Source organism: Protopterus annectens, chromosome 3.part0, assembly GCF_019279795.1.
Source record: "Protopterus annectens isolate FY-2018-M chromosome 3.part0, PAN1.0, whole genome shotgun sequence".
NCBI classification, from domain to species: Eukaryota; Metazoa; Chordata; order Ceratodontiformes; family Protopteridae; genus Protopterus; species Protopterus annectens.
The window spans coordinates 736846315-736872996 of NC_056731.1; the positions used below are offsets into that span (position 1 = coordinate 736846315).

Here is a 26682-nt window from a genome sequence, read left to right on the forward strand (position 1 = left end):
GAAAAAAGTCCAGCCTCTGAAATACATTGAGAGGCCAGAGTTTTCTACTGATATATGCTATTTAGAGTAGACTAAATATATCAGGTTTGTTCTGCAAAACTAAAAAAAAAAAAAAAACAGAAATATATCTGACTTTCCTTTTAGCTTTGTACAGTCTCTCGTACCTCTGAATTGTCTGGATTTTCAGAGAATGTCAACATTTTTTCCTCATACTAAAAGAAAAAAGCAACAAAGATTATTTTGTCTCCATTGCTTTTGTTGAACAGCACTGATTTACAGTAGAAGTGTGAGAATGTCCTGTACGCATGTGCAGTACTTCCGAAAGTGTGGAAGACTAGGGAAACAATGCAAAGGAGCACTACAGTGTCATTGTACAAAGACATTATTTAAGAAAGGTAAGCAATTTCTTTCATAAATAATGTCATGATATAATAGCAATAATCCATGACTGGGTGTGGGTAATGCTGGAGTTACCCACGGTTGCCTTTGTTTGATCATGAGTTCTTCAACATCTTGATCAAACCACACCAACCATGGCTAAATCCAGCATTAAAATGTATATTGTATATCTCTCTATCTATCTCTCTGTCTATATGCCATATATATATATATATATATATATATATATATATATATATATCTATCTGTCTATTTATTTATATATATATATATATATATATATATATATATATATATATATATATATATATATATATATATATATATATATATATATATACACAGAGATATATAGTTGCATGTGTGTCTGTTTATGTACACTGTGATATATATGCACTATACATACACACGTGCACACACACACACACACACACACACACACACACACAGATATATATATATCTGGATCTATGTCGGAAGATCAACTTTTAAGAATACTGAACTTCATATGGTTGAGACCATATGATCAACTTTCCAAAAAGTCGAACAAGACAAAACAACAAAAATCTACATTCTCTCACAGGGGGGCAAGCCACCCTGCACCCCCACACCCTCTGAAAATTATATATATCAACTCCAGGATCACACTACTGTGGGGAAAAGGGTAAATTACCCAACCCACACTGTACTGTGATCTCTGTACAAAAGGTATGACGTTTTGGAAAGTCGATCATATGGTCTGGACCATATAAAGTTCAACTTTCTGAAACTCTGATCCTCTGAAGGGGACCCATATATAAGAGAGAGAGAAGGGGGGAGCAATGTCTCTCAGCTTCTCCCATCACCGGTCCACAGATTGTTTGGCAGTGGAGTTTTTATGGTGCTGAGTTGCCAGTCCGGCAACCAACCTTACAGAAGGCACACACGCAACACAACACACACACACACCTACCTGAATGTCTTTAAAACTTACTCAAATGCAAGGAGGACAAGCAGACTCCACGCAGACGGCACTACAGCTAAGAACTAAACTAGAGAATCTCTTGCTGTGAGGAGACAACACTAACCACTGTACCACCGTGGCTGATGGGGAGAGGGAGAGAGAAATATGCTAAATCACACCTTGCCTGCTGTAGTTCAAGAAGGCATTTTTCTCAGGCTAAAGAAGGGGATAAACGTTCCATTTACTATATCATTAGAAAGCTAAGCAATGCTGAGAAATACTGTTAAGCAGTCAAAAGAGAGTGTATCAACATTAACTGTGTATGGGATAGGGATAGACTAGGGGTCAAGTAAGGGAACAGATATAGGGGGCTGTCTGGGTTTTCTTTATAGAGATACAGTTATAGAAAAGGTATTTTTAAGGTAAGGTACTTGGTTAGTGGTATATGTAGGGGCAGGTTATGGTTAGATAACACATATTGCTAGCTACCTTTCAGTAACACTACCAGTACCACATTTTAGACAAATTCTACTTGAATTTTAGTAAGGTTACTGTTAGTACACCAGAAAAGGAAATTTGTTTCCTTTTTTGATGCAGTGAGTTTCAGTTATTTTTGTTGTCAGTATTATTAAAAAAATTCAAATTACTGAAAATCAGACTTGCAGATTTATTTTACTAGTGGACACAATGACACATCTGCTCTGCTAAAGGGCATCATTTGCCTGCCTGTTGCAGAGCTACCTCCCTGTTAGACACTCTACTATTTAAAATCATAAAACTAGGTTACTGCCCTCCTCTAAAGTAAAAAAGAACAGTTCACCCGGTACTTACGTATTATCGCAACCAAATTTTCGCGGTTGCGAAATTCGTTTCATGGAATCAAAACGAGTGCAGGAAACACAGTAAAGTGTTGTTTTAAGTCTTTATTGATAAAGAATAACTTTGGATTATCTTCAGGAAGAAAACACATTTGAAAAATTTCTCTTGCTGTTATGGGTGTATTAAAAACGCGCGATGAAATTGGCATGGTTGCTCTCTTATTGACGAAAGATTTTTTTTCAGTATGTGGAAGGAATCCTGAGACGGAAAACACAGACACAGGAATCATGCTCTTGGTAAACAGTTTTTCTCACAATTTGTAAACATCTTTGAAAACAACCCTTTCAATGAGAGAGTTGTAATAAGTAATGGTTTTTAAAAGGAAGACCGGATTATGTGGACAGCCAATTCTGGGGGGCGTTTTTCACAAAAGAAGTTCGCAGTACCAGTTTTGTTTTGTTTAGTTTAGGGATGGTGGCATGTTCTGATAAATACATATTGTACTTCATACTGATTATTGCTTTTCTTTGTGCTGTAACGTTGTGGAGTGCTCATTCGCTGGTTTGGTCTTTCTGTGTGGTGGTAAATTGTCAGCAATTACAATTCGTAGTGCAATATGCAACTTGCAATAAGTGAGATGCTGGCAGTAAAGTGCGTACATAAAAACAGGACATCTTTCAATTTGTATTGATAACAATGCACCAAACAAAGTAAAGTGCTAAAGAGAACACATTATATTACTTTTTTACAACATTCACAAACTGATTCAATGAGCGGGAAGCAAATGGTTTTCCTGAAAAATCTGGTTGCGATAATACGCAAGTACTGTTCACCCTTACCAGACCACAATTAGAAACCGCTACAGGTTTTCTATACTTGGACCAGCCACCTAGAATATGCTTCCTAATAAAATCAGACACTGAAAACGGTAACTGAATTTAAATCCAGGTTAAGGAAGCTCCTACAAAAGAAGACAATGGTTAAGTATCCTAATTCATGTAACAGTCAATACCCAAGTATATGTAAACACTGTATATAAATGTTTCTACTGTTTGGTTCAACAAGGTGTACTAACATATACCTGCTTTTGGTTTTACTACAAGCCATCTGTCTTTATATCTTTATACCCTATTCAGTGTAATGAATATTACAGTACAAAATCAAGCTGTCCTCACATATATTTTCTAAAACTATTGCTCTTCTTTTTTTTTTACGTTATTACAAATACTGTATGACTTGCTTCTGTGTCCCTTTTCATGTGTGAACAGGGTCACTAGACTAGCCTACCCACACAGTTAACAAATGGAGAAATAAATAAATAAATGCTCAACATGTTTTTTGTTTCAGACATTTAACATTGATCATTCATGATAAAATCATGTACACACACACACACACACACACACACACACACACACACACACACACACACACACACACACACACACACACACACACACACACACACAGATATATAGATAGACAGAGATGCGTAGGCATACAGACAGTTGTAAACACCCACACCTGCACTCATTTTCAGAGAAAAATGCATCCTTATTTTGCTACAAGTGTCTGCTTCTATATTGATGTGCACCCTTTTCACCAGCTCTATTTAACTTTGTCTTTATCTTTTTCTGTCAAACTGCATATTATTCAGAACTGCCACTTTTACTTGACAAAAAAAAACACTTTTTGTGACACTTTGGACAATGTATTCCTGTGCAGCAGGTTTCTTGCTATATTGATTATTTTCCCCAGGAAACAACATTAAGTCAAACTTACAATAAGATAATAGTAAAATGATAAGAACATATAGTTTTTGTACTACTGTCATACTTTATGATTTCACTTTTCATAAAAAAATGGAAAATTTCAACATAAATAACATACCAAAATAGTAGAGCTACATTACTTATCCAAAATCAGTAGACAAATTATGCATATAACTACAAATGTTGTGAAATATTTATTTTTCTATGCAATCTTCCAGGTTCGTTTAGTAGGCAAAATCTCTAATCCTTAAATATTCTGTTGATATTCAATTGAGAACTTTTTAATCAGGTACTTTAGCTAAACCTTCACTCTTAGCATAAAAAGGTCTGCAGCACAAATGTCCTTTGACTACTGCAAAAGACTCGACTAATCCTTTTCCTGGATAATGTAGTATTTCATTTCTTTGCTGCTGAAACAGTGAATGGCAAGGAATACATAATCTATCATTAGATGCTTTTGGTGAATTCAAGTTCATTTATGATGCGGGATCTGTGAGTTTTATTATTTTAATTGAAGTTTAAGAAAGTATGATCTCATATAACTATGTTTCAAACATCTTTATTAAATATGACTTTTTTAAAGTGACATAGGTATCTATACACTAACAGAAAACAAATCAAAATAATATTTCCTTTGTTATGTTCATATAGTGCACATTTTAACAATTTTCATTCACTCCACCATTATATAAATTGCTCAGTTCCTTCTTTCCCTTAAATTTAGTATGATTTATTAAGGTATGGATATTAATACAAATTATTGATATGATATGATATATGATATGATATATGATATGATATGATATGATATATGATATGATATATGATATGATATGATATATGATATGATATATGATATGATATGATATATGATATGATATAATATGATCGTCAAAGAACAAACATCCTAAGTTTTATTGCCTTTAGCTTTACAGACTGTGTAACTTCATTTTACTTATTTTTCAAAACATTCTGCCTTTATGACAGAAACGTTTAACAAATAAAAAATGACTATGCTTTATCCCCCTAATGTATAGCACACGTTGAAGTCTCCAGTTACTAGAACAAGTTATCTTTACTGGGACCATTCATTACTCTATACTTACTTAATAAATGATATTTTGTATCACAAATAAAAACTGTCTGAAGATATGCAAACATACACATAAGTGTGTGCGTGTGTACACACATATACACACACACGTCTTGCAGTTGGTAGAGCTGGCTCAGCAGAGTAGAAGGATAAACTCTGACTATGGCCACTATGAACTCTAGAGGCATCAATCATGGAGGGAGAGGTGAGAGTTACTGGTTAATCCTGGCTTGCCCATCCTGGTGAGAGGAAGGTAGACTAGACAGCTATACTATTAACACCCAGTGTAGACCAGATGATAAAAAAGCAGCACTTGGGCCGAGATGAGCACTCTGGATTCTGGTCTGCCAAGCAGCACATAATACTGTAGTCAGATCTCAGCTAATGTTTGGAAGCATACATACATCATGGAGCTAGTATTTCAGGTCCCACTTTGATGGCAGACACATCAGTCCATTGGGAGATAAGTTGGGGGCTAACCAGAAAACTTTTGACCATTATCAGATGATGGCTATGATCTGAAGCTCTTATATCCTTCTCCAAGACACTGAGGTGAGATGGAATGAGCAAGAGGGAGTGGACTTGATTGCCAAAGAGACAAAGGAAACAAGGACTTACAAAAAAAGATACAATGCTAAACCTCAGATGCTGCATTATAATAATGTATCAAAGCCTTAACTGGATATATGTGAAATCCTGCATGTACATCTCCGGTTTACACGTATAATCTATAGAGCTGAATGACAGGATCTGTAGTAGTTAAGATATAAAAAGCTTAAACATGTGGTCATCACTGTTTTTGTGTTGTTGTTTTTAATCTGCAGGTCAAAGATGATTTTGCCTCTTGCCTCATATTTGTCAGGATAAATAGCCTCTGTCTTTACAATCTCATTAGTTTTCTGTGAAACAATGATGAATTTAGAATTTATTTTATATTTAATTCTTATAATTTTGTCTCTTCATCAGTGAATACTTCAATATTTATATCTATGATTTCAAAATCATCTATCTTCGATCAGCTGCTGCTGCTTCTGCTGCCTCCCTTACAGTAGGTAGGTAGGTAGGTAGGTAGGTAGCCACAACACTGAATCATTGTTAAACCACTAATTCTGTTTCTGTGTCACTTTTCTTTATTTGTGATGCTTACCTATGCTATATATCTATCTATCTATCTACCTATCTGTCTATCTATCTATATATTTACAGTATATTGTATTTTTGAAGAGGGATATCACTCCCAAGCTCCCAGCATTTACTTGTAATATCATAGGTAGGAGAAGGTAAAGGCTTAGTAACCCTGCCTTACATGGTATTACACAAAACAAATGACAGGACATTAAATGTCATGGGAAATATTCATACTTTTGTGCTTTGTTGAGTAATACAATGTACTACAATGTCAGTTTTTTTTTTTTTTGCATAATGTGTGCATCCCTAAAAACATATTAGTCTTATTACTGATACCTTTAATCAAAGTTATTACACTTACCAGCTTTATAATGCAAAGAACACATCTTGATTTTCAGATAGTTTAGAATTTTTCACAGCCCCTGTTCTAGTATCTTAGCTGTTTGTCTAGGGGTGGATTCCCTATCCTATCCCTTGCACCAAATCCAAAAGCGTTATCAGGGTAAGTGACCACTTACACTGAGAACAGGCTGAGCACAGGTGTTTGTGAATCTGGTCCCTGTGGTAACTCTGTTTGTAGATGGGGTTTTACACCGAAGCAAGTCACTTACATTGAGAGCAAGTCTTTTGGAATCAGGGCAAACTTACACCGATAGCAACTTTTTGGAATCTGATCCATTGTCTGCATTAAGCACAACAAGTGAAGTATTAGTAATAATATAACCCATTAACCAGTTAATGCTTTCATCAAAACCAAAACAATGACTTATTTTGGGCCCTCATTGTTTTTGTCCTATTCTTTTGCTTTGAAGATTTGATTTGTACAAAGATGTGTTGTAGGTACAACAGTTCTGTTTTCCCCTGCATTTCCCTCACCCTTCTGTCTGGACTATTTATCTTTGCATTTCTTTGCATTCGTCTGTTCTACTGTCCTGAAGCCCTGACATTTTATTTCAATTATCATCTGCATATACTATGAGCTACTTTGTTCAACTGAAGTTTCTTCTTAGAGAATGTATATACCAGATTTTTTTCTCCATTATCATTTCAGGGGGCTTGTTCCAATTTTTTTTCCCTCTCAGACAAGGTCTAATGCAATATGAGTGACTCTGCTTATATACGCTGTCACAATACAATCGATTTGTTAACCAGGTTATAGTTGCTTGCCATAAAAAAAAAAAAAAAAAAAAACAGATTTAAATATGAGTGAAACACAGTGAAATAAATATAACCATAAATCCCAGAAACACTTTCAGAATTAAAATTAGAAATATTGTAGATTACTTTGAGTCTTTATATATTATTTATATACATAAGGAATTCGTTTTGAAATACTTCTGATTTGATAGCAAAATGATGTGTTCCTAATGGTTTTGGCTGACTGTTTAGGCTTGCAATGTTGTGTCTTAAATGTTTCTGTATGTGGTGATGATGATACAAAATGTACTCTTTCCTCACATTTTGCCTTCACAAATCATTTTTCTTATTCTGCTTTTCATATTGATGCTACCCATCTACTGTCACTACTCAACACACACTAACCTGAATAAGACCATTTCCTTGTACTCTGTGCCAGTCATCTCAGTTGCTGTACACTGTACTATGTTTTACCTTAGTATGTCTCTGATTTGCTTGATTGGACCCTGCTCAGGTCTAGGAGTCTCTTGTGTGCTATTACTTTGCAGCTGTTTCTCCCACTTGTTGTATTTTAACTTGAGCATGTCCATCTAAACTTCTTTGGTTCACATGTCTCTGTGAATGACATATCATTACATGGTTTATTCTCTGATGTGATCATTTTCTATGATTTTACTAAAGGAATGCGATTACCGTTGTTGGCATGTGGGATAAGCATGACACCAAAAATATAGATAAAATTTTACTTAAGTTACTATTTCACTGGAGCAGCAGTTTTTTAGACTTTTATTAAGCTGACAAAACTGCTGTTTAATGTAGTTTCAGTACATTTTTTTCTTGGGAGTACAGGCCCCTTATTTCATTACCAGCTGTCTTGGGAAGCAGCATTCTGATCATTGTACCTGAATCATGAAAACATGATCTGTGCAGACATACTGTTACTAAAGGCAAGACAATCCTTCAAAATAAACAGCAGTGTGGACATAATGTTCATGTGTGTGTGTGTGTGTGTGTGTGTGTGTGTGTGTGTCCGAGAGAGTAGCCAATCACAAACATGCAGGAATGCATGTAGTCTCTTGGTGCTGTCGGGCAGAGAGCTTAAACACTGATCCACCATGCTATGATGGAGTACACAGCATGCACTACTGATAGCTGCATTATGCATGGTGCTCAACTATGAGGACATGAAATGCAGGCCAGTTTAGACAAAGAATGAACTACAAGTCTAGAAATTCAAGATAAAGAAGAGGTGACTATTGTAAGACCAGTGCTTACTTCCTGATGCTATGACACATACTGTGCAACGATTTGAACTTTTCATTATGGCTACTCTGGCTGGATTACTCTGACTATGTCTGGCACAGGATGATGTAAGATGGCTAAGATGAGTATAGCAGTTATTATCTCCTACCATCAGTTGTACTGGGAGGGTAGCAAGGATACTGGATGAGCAAGCGGTGAATACCCACAACCACTGTTACCACCAGAGGTCAGTTCAGTTCTTCTGCCAAATGTGAAGGTTTGCTATCTGTATACCTGGTGCACCCAAGTTTCACATGACATGTTCTTTATCGTACAACTGTAAATTCTAGGTGTCAGCATTGATCTGTAATATGGATAAGGGTATAATTAATCCACTCAATAACTATGTTGTTATATGTGAAAGTCAAAGTCATAAAATTATAAATAAAATTGTCAAGTTCATCTACTTAAAACCAGGGTTCTCGGGCACTTTATTAAATAGTATCAGAGATTTTAAGTGAGAAAATACAAGGTGCACAATATACTCAAAATGCAAATTCTATGGACAGCTGTTATCATGCACAAAATAACTGTTTCTATACAAGTATGAAATTACAAAGCATGCCACATTTCAATTTGTAAACCAGCTGTGAGATAGCATTTGAAACTTGTAGTTATAATCCTTGTGTCTCTTGCATTTTAATTATATCAGGAGGAAGATTGGCATAAGGGTTAAGGTGTTTACCTTCCAGACACAAAATGCAGAGACTGATTCTTATATGAGGTAAATGGCTAGACTTAAAATGGCCAATAGCAGCAGTTAGCTCATACTAACCTAGGAACATTAGCCCTCATTTAAAGCATGCAAATAGTAAATAACTGTTAAGTACTCAGATTGTTCACATTTTGTATTTTACCATAGGTCTCCCTCCACTCTCTTCTTCTACTTCCCCGAGTGGGATGAAACACAAAACTGGAAACTACTACAGTTTGAAATGTATGCGGTTTCTCCACCATCCCATACCATATGAGTAAACTTTGCAGAAACTTCTAAAAGGGGTATTAATCCATTGGAATCAGAAGCCAAACTCTTCTTTCACTCCCCCTCTCTCTCCTTATCATTTCAACTTTCAGAAAAAGAAATGGCTATTGGCATCATTTGGACTACTCTTCTACCCCCATATATCTCACAGTAAAACTATTGCTGGGGTCCTCAGGCCATCATTACCTCATTACAATTAAACATATCAGCTGCTGTAGACACAGACTTCCACACCATATGATGACAGGTCAGCTTTGAGTACTGCAGTAGAATTCAGTATGTTGAAACAACCCGGTCATTCATGGTTATTTGTGGCAGTAAGGAATTACATTAAATGTGCCTAGAAAAAACTATCTCAAGTTATTCAGGAAACATTTTAGGTGAAGTGATTGAGTCATCCACCACCCTTGCATATAATGCAAGTTTATAATAAGGTTATGTCTATGATTTACTTTGAAGATATTTGTAAATACTTTGTGAGCTTGCTATCCTCTGTAAAGGAATACAGTTTGCAGCATGGTAATTTATTTATTATTTATGTATTGCATTTACCATGTATTTTATTATTACAAACATTACTTAATTCTGTTTTTTTTAAACGTTCACGAAAACTAACTGTTAGGGAGGAATTACATGTTTGATTCTACCAAAGAAAAATTTATATATAAAGGCTGTGTTCAAAATATATCTGAATTAATAAAAAGCTATTAGCATATGCATTTCACTTTACAAACACACAACCACAAACACATCTCTCTGTCTCGCTCTCTCTCTATATATATATATAATATTGTTTTATTCAATTTAAAATGTAATGTATTTTTTTACATGTATTCTATAAGTTTTATTTTCAGTCAGACATTATGCAGGGTCATAGATGCAATAGGAATTGATTTAAATATCTAAATGAAGAATGGGCCTGTTTATATTTGCAGATGTAATCTAATATTGACGTTACTCCATATTTCAAGGTTCTGTGCTCTAGTATTGCATTTAACAGCATACCTCTCAACTTCTTAGTGCAGGAAATCTGGACAAAGCCTAAAATAATGGGGCAAATGGCCAAAAATAGGGGCAGATTTTAAATATTGCCCTTATAAACTTACTAGAATAAAAGAGTTGTGTTAGCATACATTTTCTACAGGGTATTAAGTCTGAAACTGAAATATATGTCATTATTTAGTGAATGCAACCCTCACTGATTTGCCAGAAAACCACAAATTTTATGAGGAAAGGGCAAAAATCTGCACATTTGCGAAAATCTTGAGAGATGAGAGATGTGTTTAAAAGGACACTTTAGCGATGCTTTCGCTGATTTTTTCAGCTTCTTAAAAACAGGACTGTGTATTCTAAAACCACAATTGAAAATATTTGTATAAAGCCAATGTTCGACTAATTATCATTTTGAATGTTAAGACGTGGACAATTCTCTGCCTTTGTTTTCTCCTAACTTTGCGCCTTGGATATTGCCATGCGCAAACAATAAGTAATATACATCATTATAACGATGGTGTTAACCACTATTATTGCAATAATGCAGCACTTTAGTATTCTAAATTACCTTTTTCAAAGAGAGACAAACAACTCTGATAACGCATCACAGAAGCTCTGGTAGCTTTCACAATTTTCTTACTTTATAACCGGTTTGACAACTAGGTATTAAAGGCATACACATCCCTATCTGTAAAGCTTGATGATTTGTCTAAGATTATATATATATATATATATATATATATATAAACATACAGATACAGATATAGACATAGATATGGATATAGATATAATGCAGTCCCATCTTAAGCTCGGCTACTGGAACCTGAAAATGTAGGTTTCGCTCTATCAATCCTTGCAAACATAGACTAACATTTATTTTTTACTTTGTACTTAACTGGGCTATTGCTTAACCAACTGCAGTGAACTTTTTCTTTTGGGGGCAGGTGCTGGTGGTGATGGGGAGCATCAAGGTACTTAACAATTTACCTCCTGAGATTAACAGGTTTGTACCTATCAAAACATTATGCACACGTTTGTATTTTCCGTTCACAGTCTGAGCTATCACTATTACATATGCTTGAAATGGACCATGTCCATTTAAAACATACTTTCAGCAATACAGCTCTTACCCTGTCTGTCAGATATGGAGCAAAAGCCTTTAAAATGTCGTTTCTGACTAGGAAGCTGAAGATGTTCTTTTCTTTTTAACAAAATATGTTTGTTTTTAATAACATATTTTGCTAGAAGATTAATGCTTTAGTATTGCTTATGTTGTACTTCCTGGTTGCAACAGTCAATGTGTGGCAGCCCCTTTCACTGTGGAACGGGGCAATTTTATGAAGCAAAACGAAAAATACTTCCTCTAACCGATTGAGTTGATATGCACGTTTTTGTAGTTGCACGTTCAACAAACAAAAAGACTGGTGCTGTCACTGCTGTACAACGTTATAGCCATATATCCACAACTGCCATTTTCCCATTTTTGCTCACGGGGTTGGGGTGTCACTTGAATAACAGCCATCTAGAGCCAAGGTTGACAGTGCGGGGTGCCTAGCCTTGCCGCGGTTGTTCTTTTACAACACGCATTCGCACATGGCCAATTTTAGTGTTCAGTCTGTCTACTGCGTCTCTTTGGAATATGGGTGGAAAAAAACTATGAAGAAGACGTACAGACCCCGCACAGAAGGCACCGCAGCCGAGAGTCGAACCAGGGAACACTATCTGCTGTACTATTGTGCCATCCTCGCCACTGCATTACATGTTGATATTTTTTACACATTACGGTCCTCGCATCACATCTTAATTTACTGCCATTTTTAGAGGAAAGCCTTAACTCTCTTATTAAAACATCAGCCCAGATTCATGGAATGATCTCAAATTGTAACCTCAGATTAATGCCACATTGCATTTTGTTGTATTTTACGTTTGTGTGTCTGAATGGGTAACAAAGCACCAAATCACACAAAAATAGTACTATAACCATATAATCCTTCTTACTGGTATAATTTCGTTTCGGATTCCTTTATTTGCTGACCTCTTTTTTTATTTTGGTCGTAGGAGCTACTTGCAGTCTTGTATATTGCTGTTTGGAAATGTCAATAAAATATGACTGTTTTAAAAAGTCGCCCCGGGACAGTTTTACCTAAACACCCTGCCTTCTTCTTGGAAAATTACTTACTAACTTCAACAAAGAATCTCGTTGTATGGTTAAAAACTATTAACCCTGTACAAAGAAGTTTTTTATGAATTAAGATTATTTAGCATTATTTATCGTGAGTATTTATGTAAAATAGACGGTTTCGGTCTTGCTAAAGGCAGAACAAATCAGGAATTATAGATAAAAAATAAGGAAAATGGTCATAATACATCGCTTTTTTATTGTAGGTTGTTACAGATCATGCACTACCTTGTCAATACAGCTGACCCTTCATGATTCATAAGTAAATACTCAGGTGACCAACTGAGAATCAAACGCTGTAGTTTGTATTTTGGAGGAAAGCGCCGTAACCATTATGCCAACCCCATTCCCCGCTTGGTGATGTGAGCATTGGCTCTAGACGATTTTTACTGTTTTAGTGACACTCCTACCCCAAATGCAAAAATGAGAAAAAGGGGTTGTGGATGGGTGGCTGTCACTTGAGGTGCAAAGTAAGGATGAAATACATTCATGGAAGTTAGTTTTTGACGGAGCCTTAGTCTCATATGCATTCGTCAAAGTTGTATTTACTTACAGGTACTAGGCTAACTACCCTTGTGGGCTATTTAAGCCTAGCCAGTTTCAACAAAGAGGAGAATCATACCCTGCAATTTGTGACTGTGAGATGAACATCTGCATTTTGTGTCTGTGAGGTGAACATTTTAACTATTACATCAACCCCTTAATTGTTAAACCGGGTAAGCCAATGCGTCCCCGGTTGCACTTATCAAGAGCGACTCGGGAACACTGTGTAAATACTTGCTTAGAATATGTAAACGGATGTGAATTGAATCAAACCCGGTACCTCGGGTAAAGGAAGCATCTTAACCACCAAGGAAAAGCCTTAGTTGTCTGTGCTACAACTAACTCGCTCCTGAACATTTGTCAGCATGCAACCAGAGCTGCCACCTTTTCAAATATTCAAAGTGGGATATTTTTATGGAAATGGAAGATTTTGCTGGACAAATCATACCCATAATCAGTGTGAAGGTCTTGCTTTCACCCCCCCCCAAAAAAAATAAACCCTCATTATTGTACAACTTATGTTGGTTATGCTGTTTCATACAATATTTAGATTTTGTGCTACAAATAATTGTCTTATGCTACTAATAAAGGAAACAGAACAAATTTGTGTCCAAGAATATTGAGACATGAACTGTTTTTCGGGACACAACCGCCCAAATCAGGATTGCCCTGTGTAAAGAGGGACAGGTGGTAACACTAGTTGTAACCTTGTCTAAAAGATGGACGCAGAATGACATTTTAAACAGCCTTACTCAACCCTACACTGGTCTTCTGTGTCTGGATACCGATACAGCCCCACGATCTGCTTTTATCACCTGGAGAACTTATGTAGAAAACTTGCAGTTGGGAAATATACAAGCATCCATGGCAGAGGTAGTGCAATGTTAACACACACTTCTGTTCTGTTATTACCAACGCTGAGTTTGGTGTGTATTCAACAACACAGAAGTGTGAATGAAGAGCGGGCTGCAGTTATTTCACAGCATACTTCTCAACCTCTTAGTGCAAGAAATCTGGACAAAGCCTGACAAAATGGGGGAAAAGGCCTAAAAACAGGGACACATTTTAAATATTGCTCTTATAAACTTAGAAAGTTGCTAGAGTAGCAGGGTTTGTGTTACCATAGATTTTCTGAAGGATATGAAGTCTGAAACTCAAATGTATGCCATTATTTAATGGCCTCAATCCTCAGATCATCCCAGTGATTTGCCAGAAAACAACACTTTTATGAAGAACAGCACAAAAATATGAGGCAAAAATCTGAGCAGCTGAGATGCATGTTTCACAGTCGTCTCGTTACTTGTCTTTTTATTAAATGTGTTTGATACAGTTTATGCAAACCTCTCAAATTATTTGCCCACGAATTCAGACTAAGACCGAAGTAATGTGACAATTGATAAATATTACTCCAACTGCCTTCAAATGTTCACAGAACAACAAGGTTTGGCATCATCATGTCTTTTCTGAGAAGGAGCTAGCATGAAACTTAATTTCTGGAATTTTTGAAGGATTAGAAACATCAGTGATTTACCAGAAAATAAAAAAAAATTTATGAAGGTCATGGCAAAATTAAGATAAAAAATAGTAACAGCTGACAGGTGTGAATAGAATTTCTCTCATTCTACTGAAATACTCAGTTCTCCGATTGTTGTGCTTTGCTGGCTATTGTCTTCTTATCCAATTTGTTTGTGTCTTTCGGCTTTTCCCGGTTAGGGGTCGGCACAGCGGAACTCCGGTCCGCTAATGATTGGCAGTTGATTTTTACGTACCGGCTTGCCAGGCCTGACGCACAACCTTCAACGAAGGCACGCCCATTCACGCATGTCTCCACGCAGAAGACGCTCTAGCTGAGAATCAAACCATCTTCTTACTGTGAGGTGACAACGCTACCGCAGAACCACCACCGCGGATTGTCTTCTTATCCAATACAGACCTCTAAAATGCAAAGCGTATTTATAATGCTGCACACAGAAAATTAGAAAAGAAATAGTAAATTAAAAGTATTTAGTTTCTGTTTTTCTGTCAGTGCCACATATTTCTGAAAGGTGTGTTTATTTGACTTGGGGACATATCTCAACCACTTAGCTCAAGAAATCTGAACAAACCCCAACATAATGGAGATACAAAGCCTAAAAATGGGACAGCTTTTAAATATTACTCGTATAAACTTAGCACGTTAGTAGAACAAAAGGATCTATGTTAATATACATTTACGGAAAGATATGAAGTGTGAATCTCAAATGTATGCCATTACTTAATGACTTCAGTCCTCAGTGATTGCCCAGAAAAAAAACACTAATTTTATGAGGAAGAGACCAACAATATAAAGCAACAATCTGGGCATTATGAGAAAAACGGAGAAGTTGAGAGGTATGCTTGGGGATGTTCTTACAAATGCTTGCCAGTGAAAAGCATTTTCAGAGATGGTTATGGGTAACTGCAACATTCGCTGACTGTATTTATTTCTTTATTATCAGATAAACTGAGTGATTCTTCTCGGACCTTTTCAGTCATGACCTGGGCCCCAACGATAAGGGTAAATGCGAGCACACACACACACTATATATATATATATATATATATATATATATATATATATATATATATAAACAAACTTTCCCACCAATGACGAGACAGTGATCAAGTGAGCGCTTTCGTTCCTTTAATCAGTGCCAAGAACTATGTGTGTATGTATGCATGTGTGTGTGTGTGGATATATATATATATATATATATATATATACACACACACACATGCATTTATTTATATATACAGTTGAAGTGGGACGTGTTGAGACCGCCGACTCTGGGTGAAAAAAAAAAGATCACAACTTTTTACAAACAGTGACAGAGTACAGAACTGAACGCCACACCGTGAGACAAACAGGTTATCGCTAGACCACCCAGCCTGTTGTGCCAGAAAGCATCTATTAGTCTGTCTTGTCTAGATTTGTCGTTGTGTGTGTGTGTGTTTCGTGGGAACAAAAGACAAATATTAATTTGTACATGATTACTTGATTATTTGAAGTCGTAACGACCTAGATAGTAATATATATATATATATATATATATATATATATATATATATATATATATATATATATATATATACACACACACACACACACACACACACATACCAAGAGAGAGCGACACAGAGAAAATGCACTTTGCTCTGCATAGAAGCTGCCTTAGAGACCCCTTGTGACTTTTGAGGTTAACGCATAGTTAAACGTCAGTTTCTATCTTCATGTCTTACTTCGGTCAATCTTAGTCTTGGGATGGCTTTCCTAACCTTCTATCCGCACCAACGTCATCGGCACACTTCAGATTTTCAGAAATGCGACAATCTGACAAGCATCCATCCTGAAGAAAACAATGTAGGAAGACATGCAATTGAGAACCAATAATAGTTTCAAGGCTACAGTAGGAGGAGAGCACTTTCAGAGTAAAATTAAAGTGTAGTTTTCGTAGCACAGGTACACCTAAAAACACATCTGCTTTGCTACAGTTTTGAGGCACACTATAATAACCAAATGATTGCATACGTTCATTAGATCACTAGGCTATTTTAATTTCCGTAGACAGGAGGGCTAACAACAGCTCTGTAGTGATGTGGAGCAAATTTACTGTAGGTCAGCAGATTAAAATAAGCCTTTCTCTGCAGCTTGTTATATCCATAGCTCTCAGCCTCTTATCGCAAAAAATACGGACAAAGCCAAAAACAAAAATAGCGAGCAAAGAACAAAACAGGGGCAGATTTAAAATATTGCACTTATAAACTTAGAACGTTGCTAGAATAAAAGGTTTTGTGTTAGCATGCATCTTCTAAATGTTATGAAGTCTGAAGCACAAATGCCTCTGTTATTATTTAGTGACTTTAGTCCTCAGTGGTTTACTATAAAACCACACATTTTATGAAGAACAAACCAAAAAATACAAGGAAAAATGTTGACAGTTTAGCGGTATGAGTCCATGTGATTATATATCTATGTGTGTGTGTCAAAGGCATGCCACAGCTCTGGAAGTGTGCATTGATAATACACATGCGAAATTGTTGATTATAAAACTGTATTTTCATTGTAAGGAGTGAGAAAAATATGAAAACAAGAAGTTCTGAAAAGATATTTTGAAGATATTTATTTCCCTGTTTCCTCAGCTTTTGGTATAATAGAATAAATGCCGCGTGAACGTTATAATTTCAACTTCCAGTCAACGAAATAAAGAATTGTTATGGGGAAGTTGGCTAATAAGGCTTGAACCACACATTTCAACTGTCCCAGATTTTACAGGCGGTCCATACATTTTTTTCTGACTCTCTTTATTTCAGACTCTGAACATTTAACACAAATGAGTGCTTAACATATTACATGCTTTAATCATCACAATGGAAAAAAATAGGGTTACCACCTGTCCCACTTTACGAGGGACAGTCCCTCTTTGGGCAGTTGTGTCCTGCGGAAAAGTTGTAAAAATGGCAAATGTCCTGAGATATTAGGGCAACATTATTTCCTACATTTATGTAATAGTTGCATAAAACAGTTACTCTGCATCTGAAACACCTGTATGTTATAAGAAACAGAATAAGGAACTAAAATGCAACAAGAATAAACATTTATTTAGGCAAAAAGCGAAGTTCTGTCCCTTGTACTGGCCATGAGTATGTTTTGGCCTGCAAAATCTGATGTTTGTACCACAATTGTCCCACTTTGGGCATTTGAAAAGGTGGCAACCCTAGGAAAAAAATTAAAAGTCTAGATTTCTGCATCATATTTTATTCTTTCCATCACAAAATTTGAGCTTTTCTGGCGAATCACTGAGTAGTGGAATCACTAGATGATGACAGACATTTAAGTTTCATACTTCATATGCCTCAGAGAATGAATGCTGATACAAAACGTGCCATTCTATCGACTTTCTAAGTTTAGAAAAGCAATATTTAACATTCGTCTTTGTGGGCCTTTGTCCCCATTATTTTGGCTTTGTCCAAAACTGTTGTGTTAAGAGGGTGAGAGGTATGGTTTGAACTCATTTATATTATTAAAATGTAATTAATATAACTCCATCTACAAGCGAATTATATAGCCTAACAAATTATTTCAGGAAGTATAAGCACGTAATTTGTATTACCTTTTGTTTACAGGCAGACACACACAAAGAAATGATTTTTGGCCAGTAAATAAGCATACCTCCTCACTGTCCTTGATTTTCATTGACGTCCCCAATTTTGATTTTAAAGTTTAGCTCTGTCCCAGACTATTGCAGAAAGGGTGGTGAATTTTTACTTGATAAATAATGACGACAATTAGAGTTACAGACTTGTTTTACTTCAGAAAATATACACTAATTCATATTTGTCTTAGTCTGTTAATGTCTCATGCTACTAGTACTAATATTTGAAGTGTCACTGGCCTGATTGTGCCATATTTTTTCTGGATTTGCCCCTGAATCTATTGGAATTTATTCCCGATTCATTCTGAGCAGTGTAAACAAAACTACAGCTGTTAAGGTGCTAGCAATTGATTGATTAGTCGTGTCGGTTCTTCCTTTCTCCCTGTACCACTGTTGTACCTTTTCCACATCCCTCCAAGTCGTTCATCCTAATAAACTTAAATCGACTGTAGAGTTTCGGCATTTATGGAAAAATAATGGTGTGTACCCATAAAACATGTGTTTGTATGCAACTATTTGTATAGACATAAACACACACATACTAAAATAATCGTGTCTGCGCGCGCGCTGATAAACACCACACCACATTTACTCTTGAGATGTTATCCCTCTAATGCTATCAACCCCTTTTGATGTTATTAAACTTATGTATCCCATGTCAGCTCAATGTGAAGCCACAACATATACTTATGAACTACAGCAAGGGTATACCACCAAGGCAGACTAACACAAATGAAATTCTACTCCAGGACGTAAATAAAACAGCATATGCATGTAGATTTACCCAATAGTACACACAGGAAATGGCAATACATTAGACTTATCTGGAGCTTGGGTTGAGAAAAACTAATTTTGGTTTTCATTTTTTCCACTGACGTGTTGCATTAAACGTAAAATTACATGTATTTAAAGCCACATTAAGTGCCCGACTCGTCCCTGCAGAGAAACGCACTTGCTATAAATAAATTATTTATAGTAAAACTCATTGGTATTTACATTGTAAGCTTAATCCAATAACACATATTTCTGCCATTACCGCATAATTTCACTTTTTTGGGGTTAGGCAGTGAGTCTTTAATGTGTCAGTAATTAACATTTTATCACATCCAACTGGTGCTATTTTTATTATTTAAATGAAACAAAAAACACTGATCGCTATCACTGTTTACTGTTATTAGGGGACTGTGAGATCACTGAGCAAAAATAATGTTTAGAATACCATACTCAATAAGCGAACTCTCTTGTCAACATCCGTGCAAGCAGGGTTTCTTGTTATTATCTCATCTGATTAATTGTATAAATGCATTATGTAATATATTGAGCATAGATCCTAAAATGCAATACTTTTTATATCACACTACTGCTAAAAGTACACAGGGTGCTGCAAATGGTATAATTTCTGTTTTGGATCGAACTTAACCCGATATTCCTCCAACCATCCCCATAAAAAAGTCCGTGCAAGCAAGTTTACGAAGACATTAAAGTTGTGTGTGCATGATACTTACATAAATGTTTAAGCAAACATTACAAAGAGACAGTAAAGTCTGATTTTTCTATAATCAGAAAGAAACGAACTGATCTTATGCTGTCTTAACTCCCAAAAGGCTGGAGAAAATAAGGTTGTCAAGTGTAACATGTTGCTTAACTTCAAAATATCGGAAACAATGGAAAATAACTTAAGAAATACGTCGGAAAGGCAGCAATGCCACTTTGAAACATGACAGGCTCTACTCCGACTACATCTCAACTGTCTAGACTTTCACGGAATGCCCATATTTTGTCTCATATTGTTGGTCTGCTCCTCATAAAATTTGTGGTTTTCTGGCAAATCACTGAGGTTTGAAGTCACTAAATACTGACAGACCTTTGAGTTTTAGACTTTATATCCTCCAGAAAATGGATGATAACACAAAACTTGTTATTCTAACAGCTTTCTAAGTTTACAAGAGCAATATTTAAAAGCTGTCCTGGGCCTTTGTCCCCACTGTTTTAGGCTTTGTCCAGATTATTTTATGTGCTAGGAGGTTGAGACGTATAGACTAAGCACAAGCAAGCACTTTGGCAACTTTGTACTATTACTCTGCCCGGATGAAGGAAACACGCTCCTTTAAGAAACGTCAGCTTTCCAGATTTTATTCTAGATCAGATATTTACGCACCAGGTGGATTGTTTTTAACAATCGAAGTTTGTGACCCCTGTAACTCTGATTATGTACAGCCACCTTTTCATGATAATGATTTATAAGGCAAAGAACTGGTGAGCTTCGTTATAACTAGCAGCAATTACAATATAATCATATGTTTTCAGTAATTCAAAAGAAAGAATAATGCAGAGTGAAAAACTGCTTACCTAGAGGTTTGATCGTGTTCTCTTCGCCTTCCTTTTCCTTGGAACTTCCGCTTGACATGAGAGCAGCAATAGAAAAGGCATTAGCCCTGGAGGAGAGCTGGGGCTTAGGAGATGCAGTATACTCCATGGCGAGTGGAACTGTACAGTATAAATCCTCAGCTTTTCTTACAATGTCAAGTTGACAAGTACCACGTTTGCACCACTCTCTCACACAGTAGAAATAGCACTGTTTGGGGATCAGTCTGTAAATTCACTCGACTAAGATTACAGACCTTGAAGAGACCTTTTTGTACTATTTCTCAGCACCGAACACTTCAGTCCAGGGTCGCCTTTTAGTGCTTAAGGTACTTTGATTTCATGTTAATGACTGACGGACTTGTTCATCCACTCAGAATGTAGCCTCTTGTCCTGGGCTTTCTCAGTACATGACATGAGCCGACCGAGAACCTTACTTCTTACTTTTACTACAACACACTCTGGCTGTAGTTTTTGAGAAGACTTCTTTCCTTCCAGGAATGGTTTAGAGGACAACAAACCCTGGTCGACTCGCTCCAATCAGCATGAACGACGTCACCGAGCATCACGTCTGCTGTCCAATGACAGCTTGCATCACCCCCCCCCCCCCCCACACACACACACACCACCACCTGTACAAGGCTAATCTGATTAAACTCTAACTTGCAGGTCCTGAAGCATATGAGAAGATGAGGAGCTGCACCACAACATGCAAACAAATCTCTTACTAAGGTGTGGAGAGTAGGGCTGGACATTCAGGGATCACTGTTTTCCCCGAAATCAGCTAAGCTGCACAGTCTCCAAGCAATATTTGGGAAATAAATCCGTTCAAGTCCACTGCATTCGCTCCAGTGTCAAATGGTGCATTATAAATAAGAAACAAAACTTGGGAGGTCCTGATGCTTGATCGCGCGTGCGTGCCTGCGTGTGTGTGTTTGGGGGGAGGGGGTTAAAAGCCAATCATTCCTTACTAGCTTGACGCCCTTATTAAATTAAGCAGCAATTACTCGATGATTTATTATTTTTTAACTTGAAGCTCACGTTGACAGATTTAATTGAGTTGTTTGGAAACTGTGTACTTCCAAATCGTTAGCGCTGTAACCCAGCAGTATTATTCCTTCGTTAAAATGTTTTAGTATTATTTCTTTGTTAAATACACCAAAGCTGTGTGAATGGCAGAATAAAAATACAGAAAGCTAACTTCCAAACCAATGATTTGAGCAAAAGTTTCCTAAATGATTTGAGTAAAAGGCCCCAAAGTGATTGATTTTTCTCATACTTTTACTCTGCAACAATTCGCGCTGCCCTTATTCTGGCTTCTTAAACAATAGTTTACAGAATGCATCATAAAACAAAAGCGGTTTCCTTTTTCCGAATTTTGTTGTGCTCGGCATTCATTAGCTATATTCTGCAGCCTACCTTTAATTTCTTAGTAAAACAGTTATTTATTACGCTCCTTTTTAGTTTAGAGCTTTTAACTTTCTGCAAGTTAATATCAATATAACGGAAAGTGACAGAGACAATTATTAACAAAATATTTTCATAAGTAATGTATTAGTTTGCAGTATATTCATTTAAAATACACATGCAATAAAACAGGCGAGCTGGAAGCTTTGCCATTGGTAGTTATTTCCACGCAAAATATAACCTCTTTTCAGTTGTTTAACTTTATTTAGTAACACTATTTATGATACTGTTTAAATTATTTCCTTTGAAGAAATTATATTATACTTTGTATAAAGCTAACACGAAGGATTGGAAAATTAAAGTGACCTCTGATGCCTGATGTATAGGGCATCGCAACCCTTTCGATTGACAGAAACAATGTTGTAGTAACGCATAAACCTGTTTTTGACATTTGAGTTTTTAATTAGTAATGTGAGGACCTGTTCTATTGTTTTGATTATTGATCATCTTTTTTTCTGAGGTAGGTCATAGCGGGAAAATGCACTCATCCAATGACTGCCATTGCGTCTTCCTGGTAGGGCAAATTGTTTAAACAACAAACTAGGCACCGAAGCTTTGAACGAGAAAATACATAAATGCCATCGTACTGTATCTTATTGTGTTTCTGGTTGTAGAGACAGTGATAGGGTATAGTTGTCATTCTCAGTACAATTTAAGCACAAATGCATCGAGAATACGGAGGTGTTCCAGAGAATCCTACAAGGAGCTCATTAAGCCGGGAAGCGAAGTTTGCAGTTTATGTGCACCATGCTGCATTGGTATTTTTGTCTACGGTGTTTATTATTAGTTTGCCTAGTAACCATGAACCTGTTTGCCCTGTCATGATTCTGCAATACTTTATCGGGAGCAATACACCTACAAGCTATTGTATCCCTTTCATACAATGTCCACGTCTGATTTCATGACGATTGCGTAGCTACCAAGTGTTGTGCATAAATCTAAGCACAGTTTTATGATTTTTGTAGACTCATACAATCAGGCTCTTATTTGATTGGCTAAATGCCATATAAGTGTTGAGCATCCACAGGCAGCCACAATATTTACGTTGGGTCACCTAGACTCAAGATATCCGAAATGACTGTATTTTATTTTAGTTTTAAAATAGCTTTGCTGTGAATTGCTGTGTCCACAGTTGTAGGTATTACTCAAATAAAACGAGTTGCCTATTTTAGGAGTGTTGGAAAACTAATGGAATATATCCATTATCAGCACAGAAAACTGCTGACTGCCTCATTTTCTTTTTCTCATTTGAGAGGGTTAATTGTTCACGTATTGCTCTACAAACTGCACATTACACCCTCTAAGATACCCAGCTGTGCGTTCTGGTATTAGTATATATAGTGCTGGATTCATTTATGAAAGATGAACCCATGACTCTAATACATTTTAATGGCAACAGCTCCTATACTATTGGTATGAATAGTTGTGGATAAGGACAGTGACTGCATTGTTGTTAGCTAACAGTTTAAAAACCGTAAAGGAGTCGTTGTAAATTAGGTTAAGCACTTCATATTTCATGGCAAAAGACTGATGTGTGAAACTGTTAGTAATAGCTATTTGAAAGAATACAGTGGTCACTGGAACAGTTTTCTTTAATTTTGTATTGTGCATGGGTAACTGTTGTAGCTTGAAAATGTTTATATAAACCACCTCGCAGTGTTGCTTATATACTCGTAATAAAGTACTGCTAATGACAGACAATTACTTAAATTGATTTCTTATTAAGTGTTCAGGACTGTGCCTAACTCTAGCATACTGTACTGCATGCTACCACAATGAAACAACGTTAGCATTAAGTTTTATTTGAATCATCTTTTTTCTGACTTGGGGTTTACAAATGGCAGCTACATGCCTTCCTTGCCATGTAACCACATGATTGCGTTTCCTACACAAATTAAAACGCAGCAGTGATGAGGAACGGTGAGTTTCCCAGGTACAGGTACAGTCTCAGATTTTGCCCAGATTTTGCCTCGAAATTCTACTCTGTCCGTTCTAAATTTTTTTTTTGGTAATTCACTGAGGTTTATAGTCAGTCAAGAATATGCTGTGGCGACCTCTTCTAACCGGGAAAAAGCTGAAAGTAGAAGAAGAAAAGTTTAATAATTCTTGTTGTTCTGAAAACGCGTGCTGCTGTAAAACATGTTTTTCTATTAACTTTTAGTTGAGTTAGAATAATATTAAAGGTCTATTAACTTTTAGTTGAGTTAGAATAATATTAAAGATTGCCCATGATTTTATGCCTTTGTTCCCCTTTATTTGTGGCTGTATAGCTGATTCTTCAGCAAAGAAGTTGAGAGGTATGGTGCTAATTATGGACATTCCTGTGTAGGAAAGCTAATTGCACATATTGCTTTAAATTCGCATACGCAGTTTAAAGTCAGTATGCAACAGAAATGTAGATCTTTTCATGTCACATTTATGGTATTGCATCTGAAATGCATTATCAACCTATGTCACAATAAAAATAAGAACTCAGGCAAGCAATGAATGGGGCCCCAGACATTCTAGGCATTGTTTAGTAAATCGAATACATACACATATGCATAATGATACATATATACATACATACATACATACATAAAGAACGAACTTGGATTAGATCTCATCCTGTTGATATCAGCTTGATTAGTACGTTTATTATTCAGTCTGCAGAATACTATCCCCGCAGCATTTCACTTAAATAATAAAGCATGACAATAATATCTGGTAGTGGATGTGGGTTTCGTCCATCGTACTTCACCATGTAATTAATATATTCGCGTATTTATTGCCTCTTGAATTCCGCTGTACCATTATTCAACCTTTCTGTTAGGCACGTCTTCATTAGCAGTATTGATAAATACTAAGCATGAGGGAGGAGGTAAGGTAGCAAAGCTGCTACTAGAAATATATATGTCTCACATTTCCTCTTTTACACAAAATACTTTAATACATAAAATCAAATACACATGTCCTAACCTTACCATCCACCATCTACAGAGGTGCCATTGCACTCTGATAGCAGCTTTAGATGTTTTTAGTCAACAATTAATTACAATGGGAGAAGCATACTGCTATCATACAAGGTGACATTTATAACTTGAGTTCTCTAACTCTAGTTATAGATCTTTCTATTATTTTTAGCCACTCGTGAAAATATCTTGGTGTTTTCAAATCATGTTTTGCTTTATTTACTTCTTATTCTGCATTTGTTTCTTTATGGTTTCATTTTGTTTTATACTTTAATTTCTACTTCATGTTGGCTATATGCAAATACTTTAGTCTACATAATGATGTATTTAGTCAAAAGAATGCTAGCTACTACTATTATTAAAATTACTAGTACAACTGCTACTACTACTGCTATTACTAGAATTACTATTGCTGCTGCCACTACTACTAGTGCTACTACTGCTACTGTTGTTACTAGCTATTGCTACTACTATCACTGCTACTACTTACTATTGCTGCTACTGCTACGATTGCTATTACTGATTCTACTATTACTGCTGCTGCTACGGCTAGTGCTGCTGCTGCTAGTACTGTTACTGCAAATGCTGCTTCTTTACTACTACTACTACTACTAATAAGCTGTTTGTGTTTATGTTCGTGAACACATTTTGTTAGGTTTAACTGTAAGAATAACCCGCATCATATATTTATTTATTACTGCCCAGTCATGGAGAAATCCATATTTTGTTGTAGCATACCTTTCAAGCTCCTAGCACAAGAAATCTGGGCAATGTCAAAAATAATGGGGGGGGGGAGGGGGGGGGGCAAAGCCCAAAAATTAGTGCAAATTTTAAACATTGCTCTTATAAGCTTAGAAAGTTGCTAGAATAAAAGGTGTTGGGTTAGGTATGCATTTTCTGAAGGCTATGAAGTCTGAAACTTAAATATCTGTCATTATTTAGTGACCTCAGTCCACAGTGATTTGTCAGAAAACCACAAATGCTATGAGGAACAGACCAACATATGAGCCAAAAATCTGAACATTTTGCAAAAATCTGAACAGTTGAGATGTATGTTTTGTAGTTTTACATATAAATTAATATCCTGTTGTGAGCTTTGGTCAGATGTACAGCACTGGTTTTCCATAAGTAAATACAATCACGAAAATAACACAATTTCAAATAGTACGAAACGAAGTGAGAAAAGTAAAAAAAAAAACAAAACAAAAAAAAAACAAAACAAACTGCGCGAGCTGGGGTCGAATTGTAGCTAGGGAAAAAAGAATGCGGTGTTATCAGTTTAGGAATATAGCAATACATCCTTGTTTTGTATTCACGAAAATGTCTAACTAGAAAAAAAAATCATAATCACTGCAAATTGATTGCATTGAAAGAGGCCAGGGGCTCCTTTTTTGCAGTGGAAGACGATATGGATTTTGAAGCGTCTGCGGGCATTTATT

At 36.2% G+C, this 26682-nt stretch overlaps 1 protein-coding gene across 1 annotated transcript in view; it reads right to left on the reverse strand.

Annotated features, from left to right (window-relative positions):
• Positions 1-21333, reverse strand: part of TBX20 (T-box transcription factor 20) — a 219173-nt gene extending 197840 nt beyond the window's left edge. Inside the window, exon 1 of the mRNA XM_044065093.1 lies at positions 20811-21333. Within this exon, the coding sequence (XP_043921028.1) occupies positions 20811-20937 (127 nt within the window). The 5' untranslated portion in view covers positions 20938-21333. The remainder of the gene's footprint in view (positions 1-20810) is intronic.
• Positions 21334-26682: the final 5349 nt, after the last annotated feature.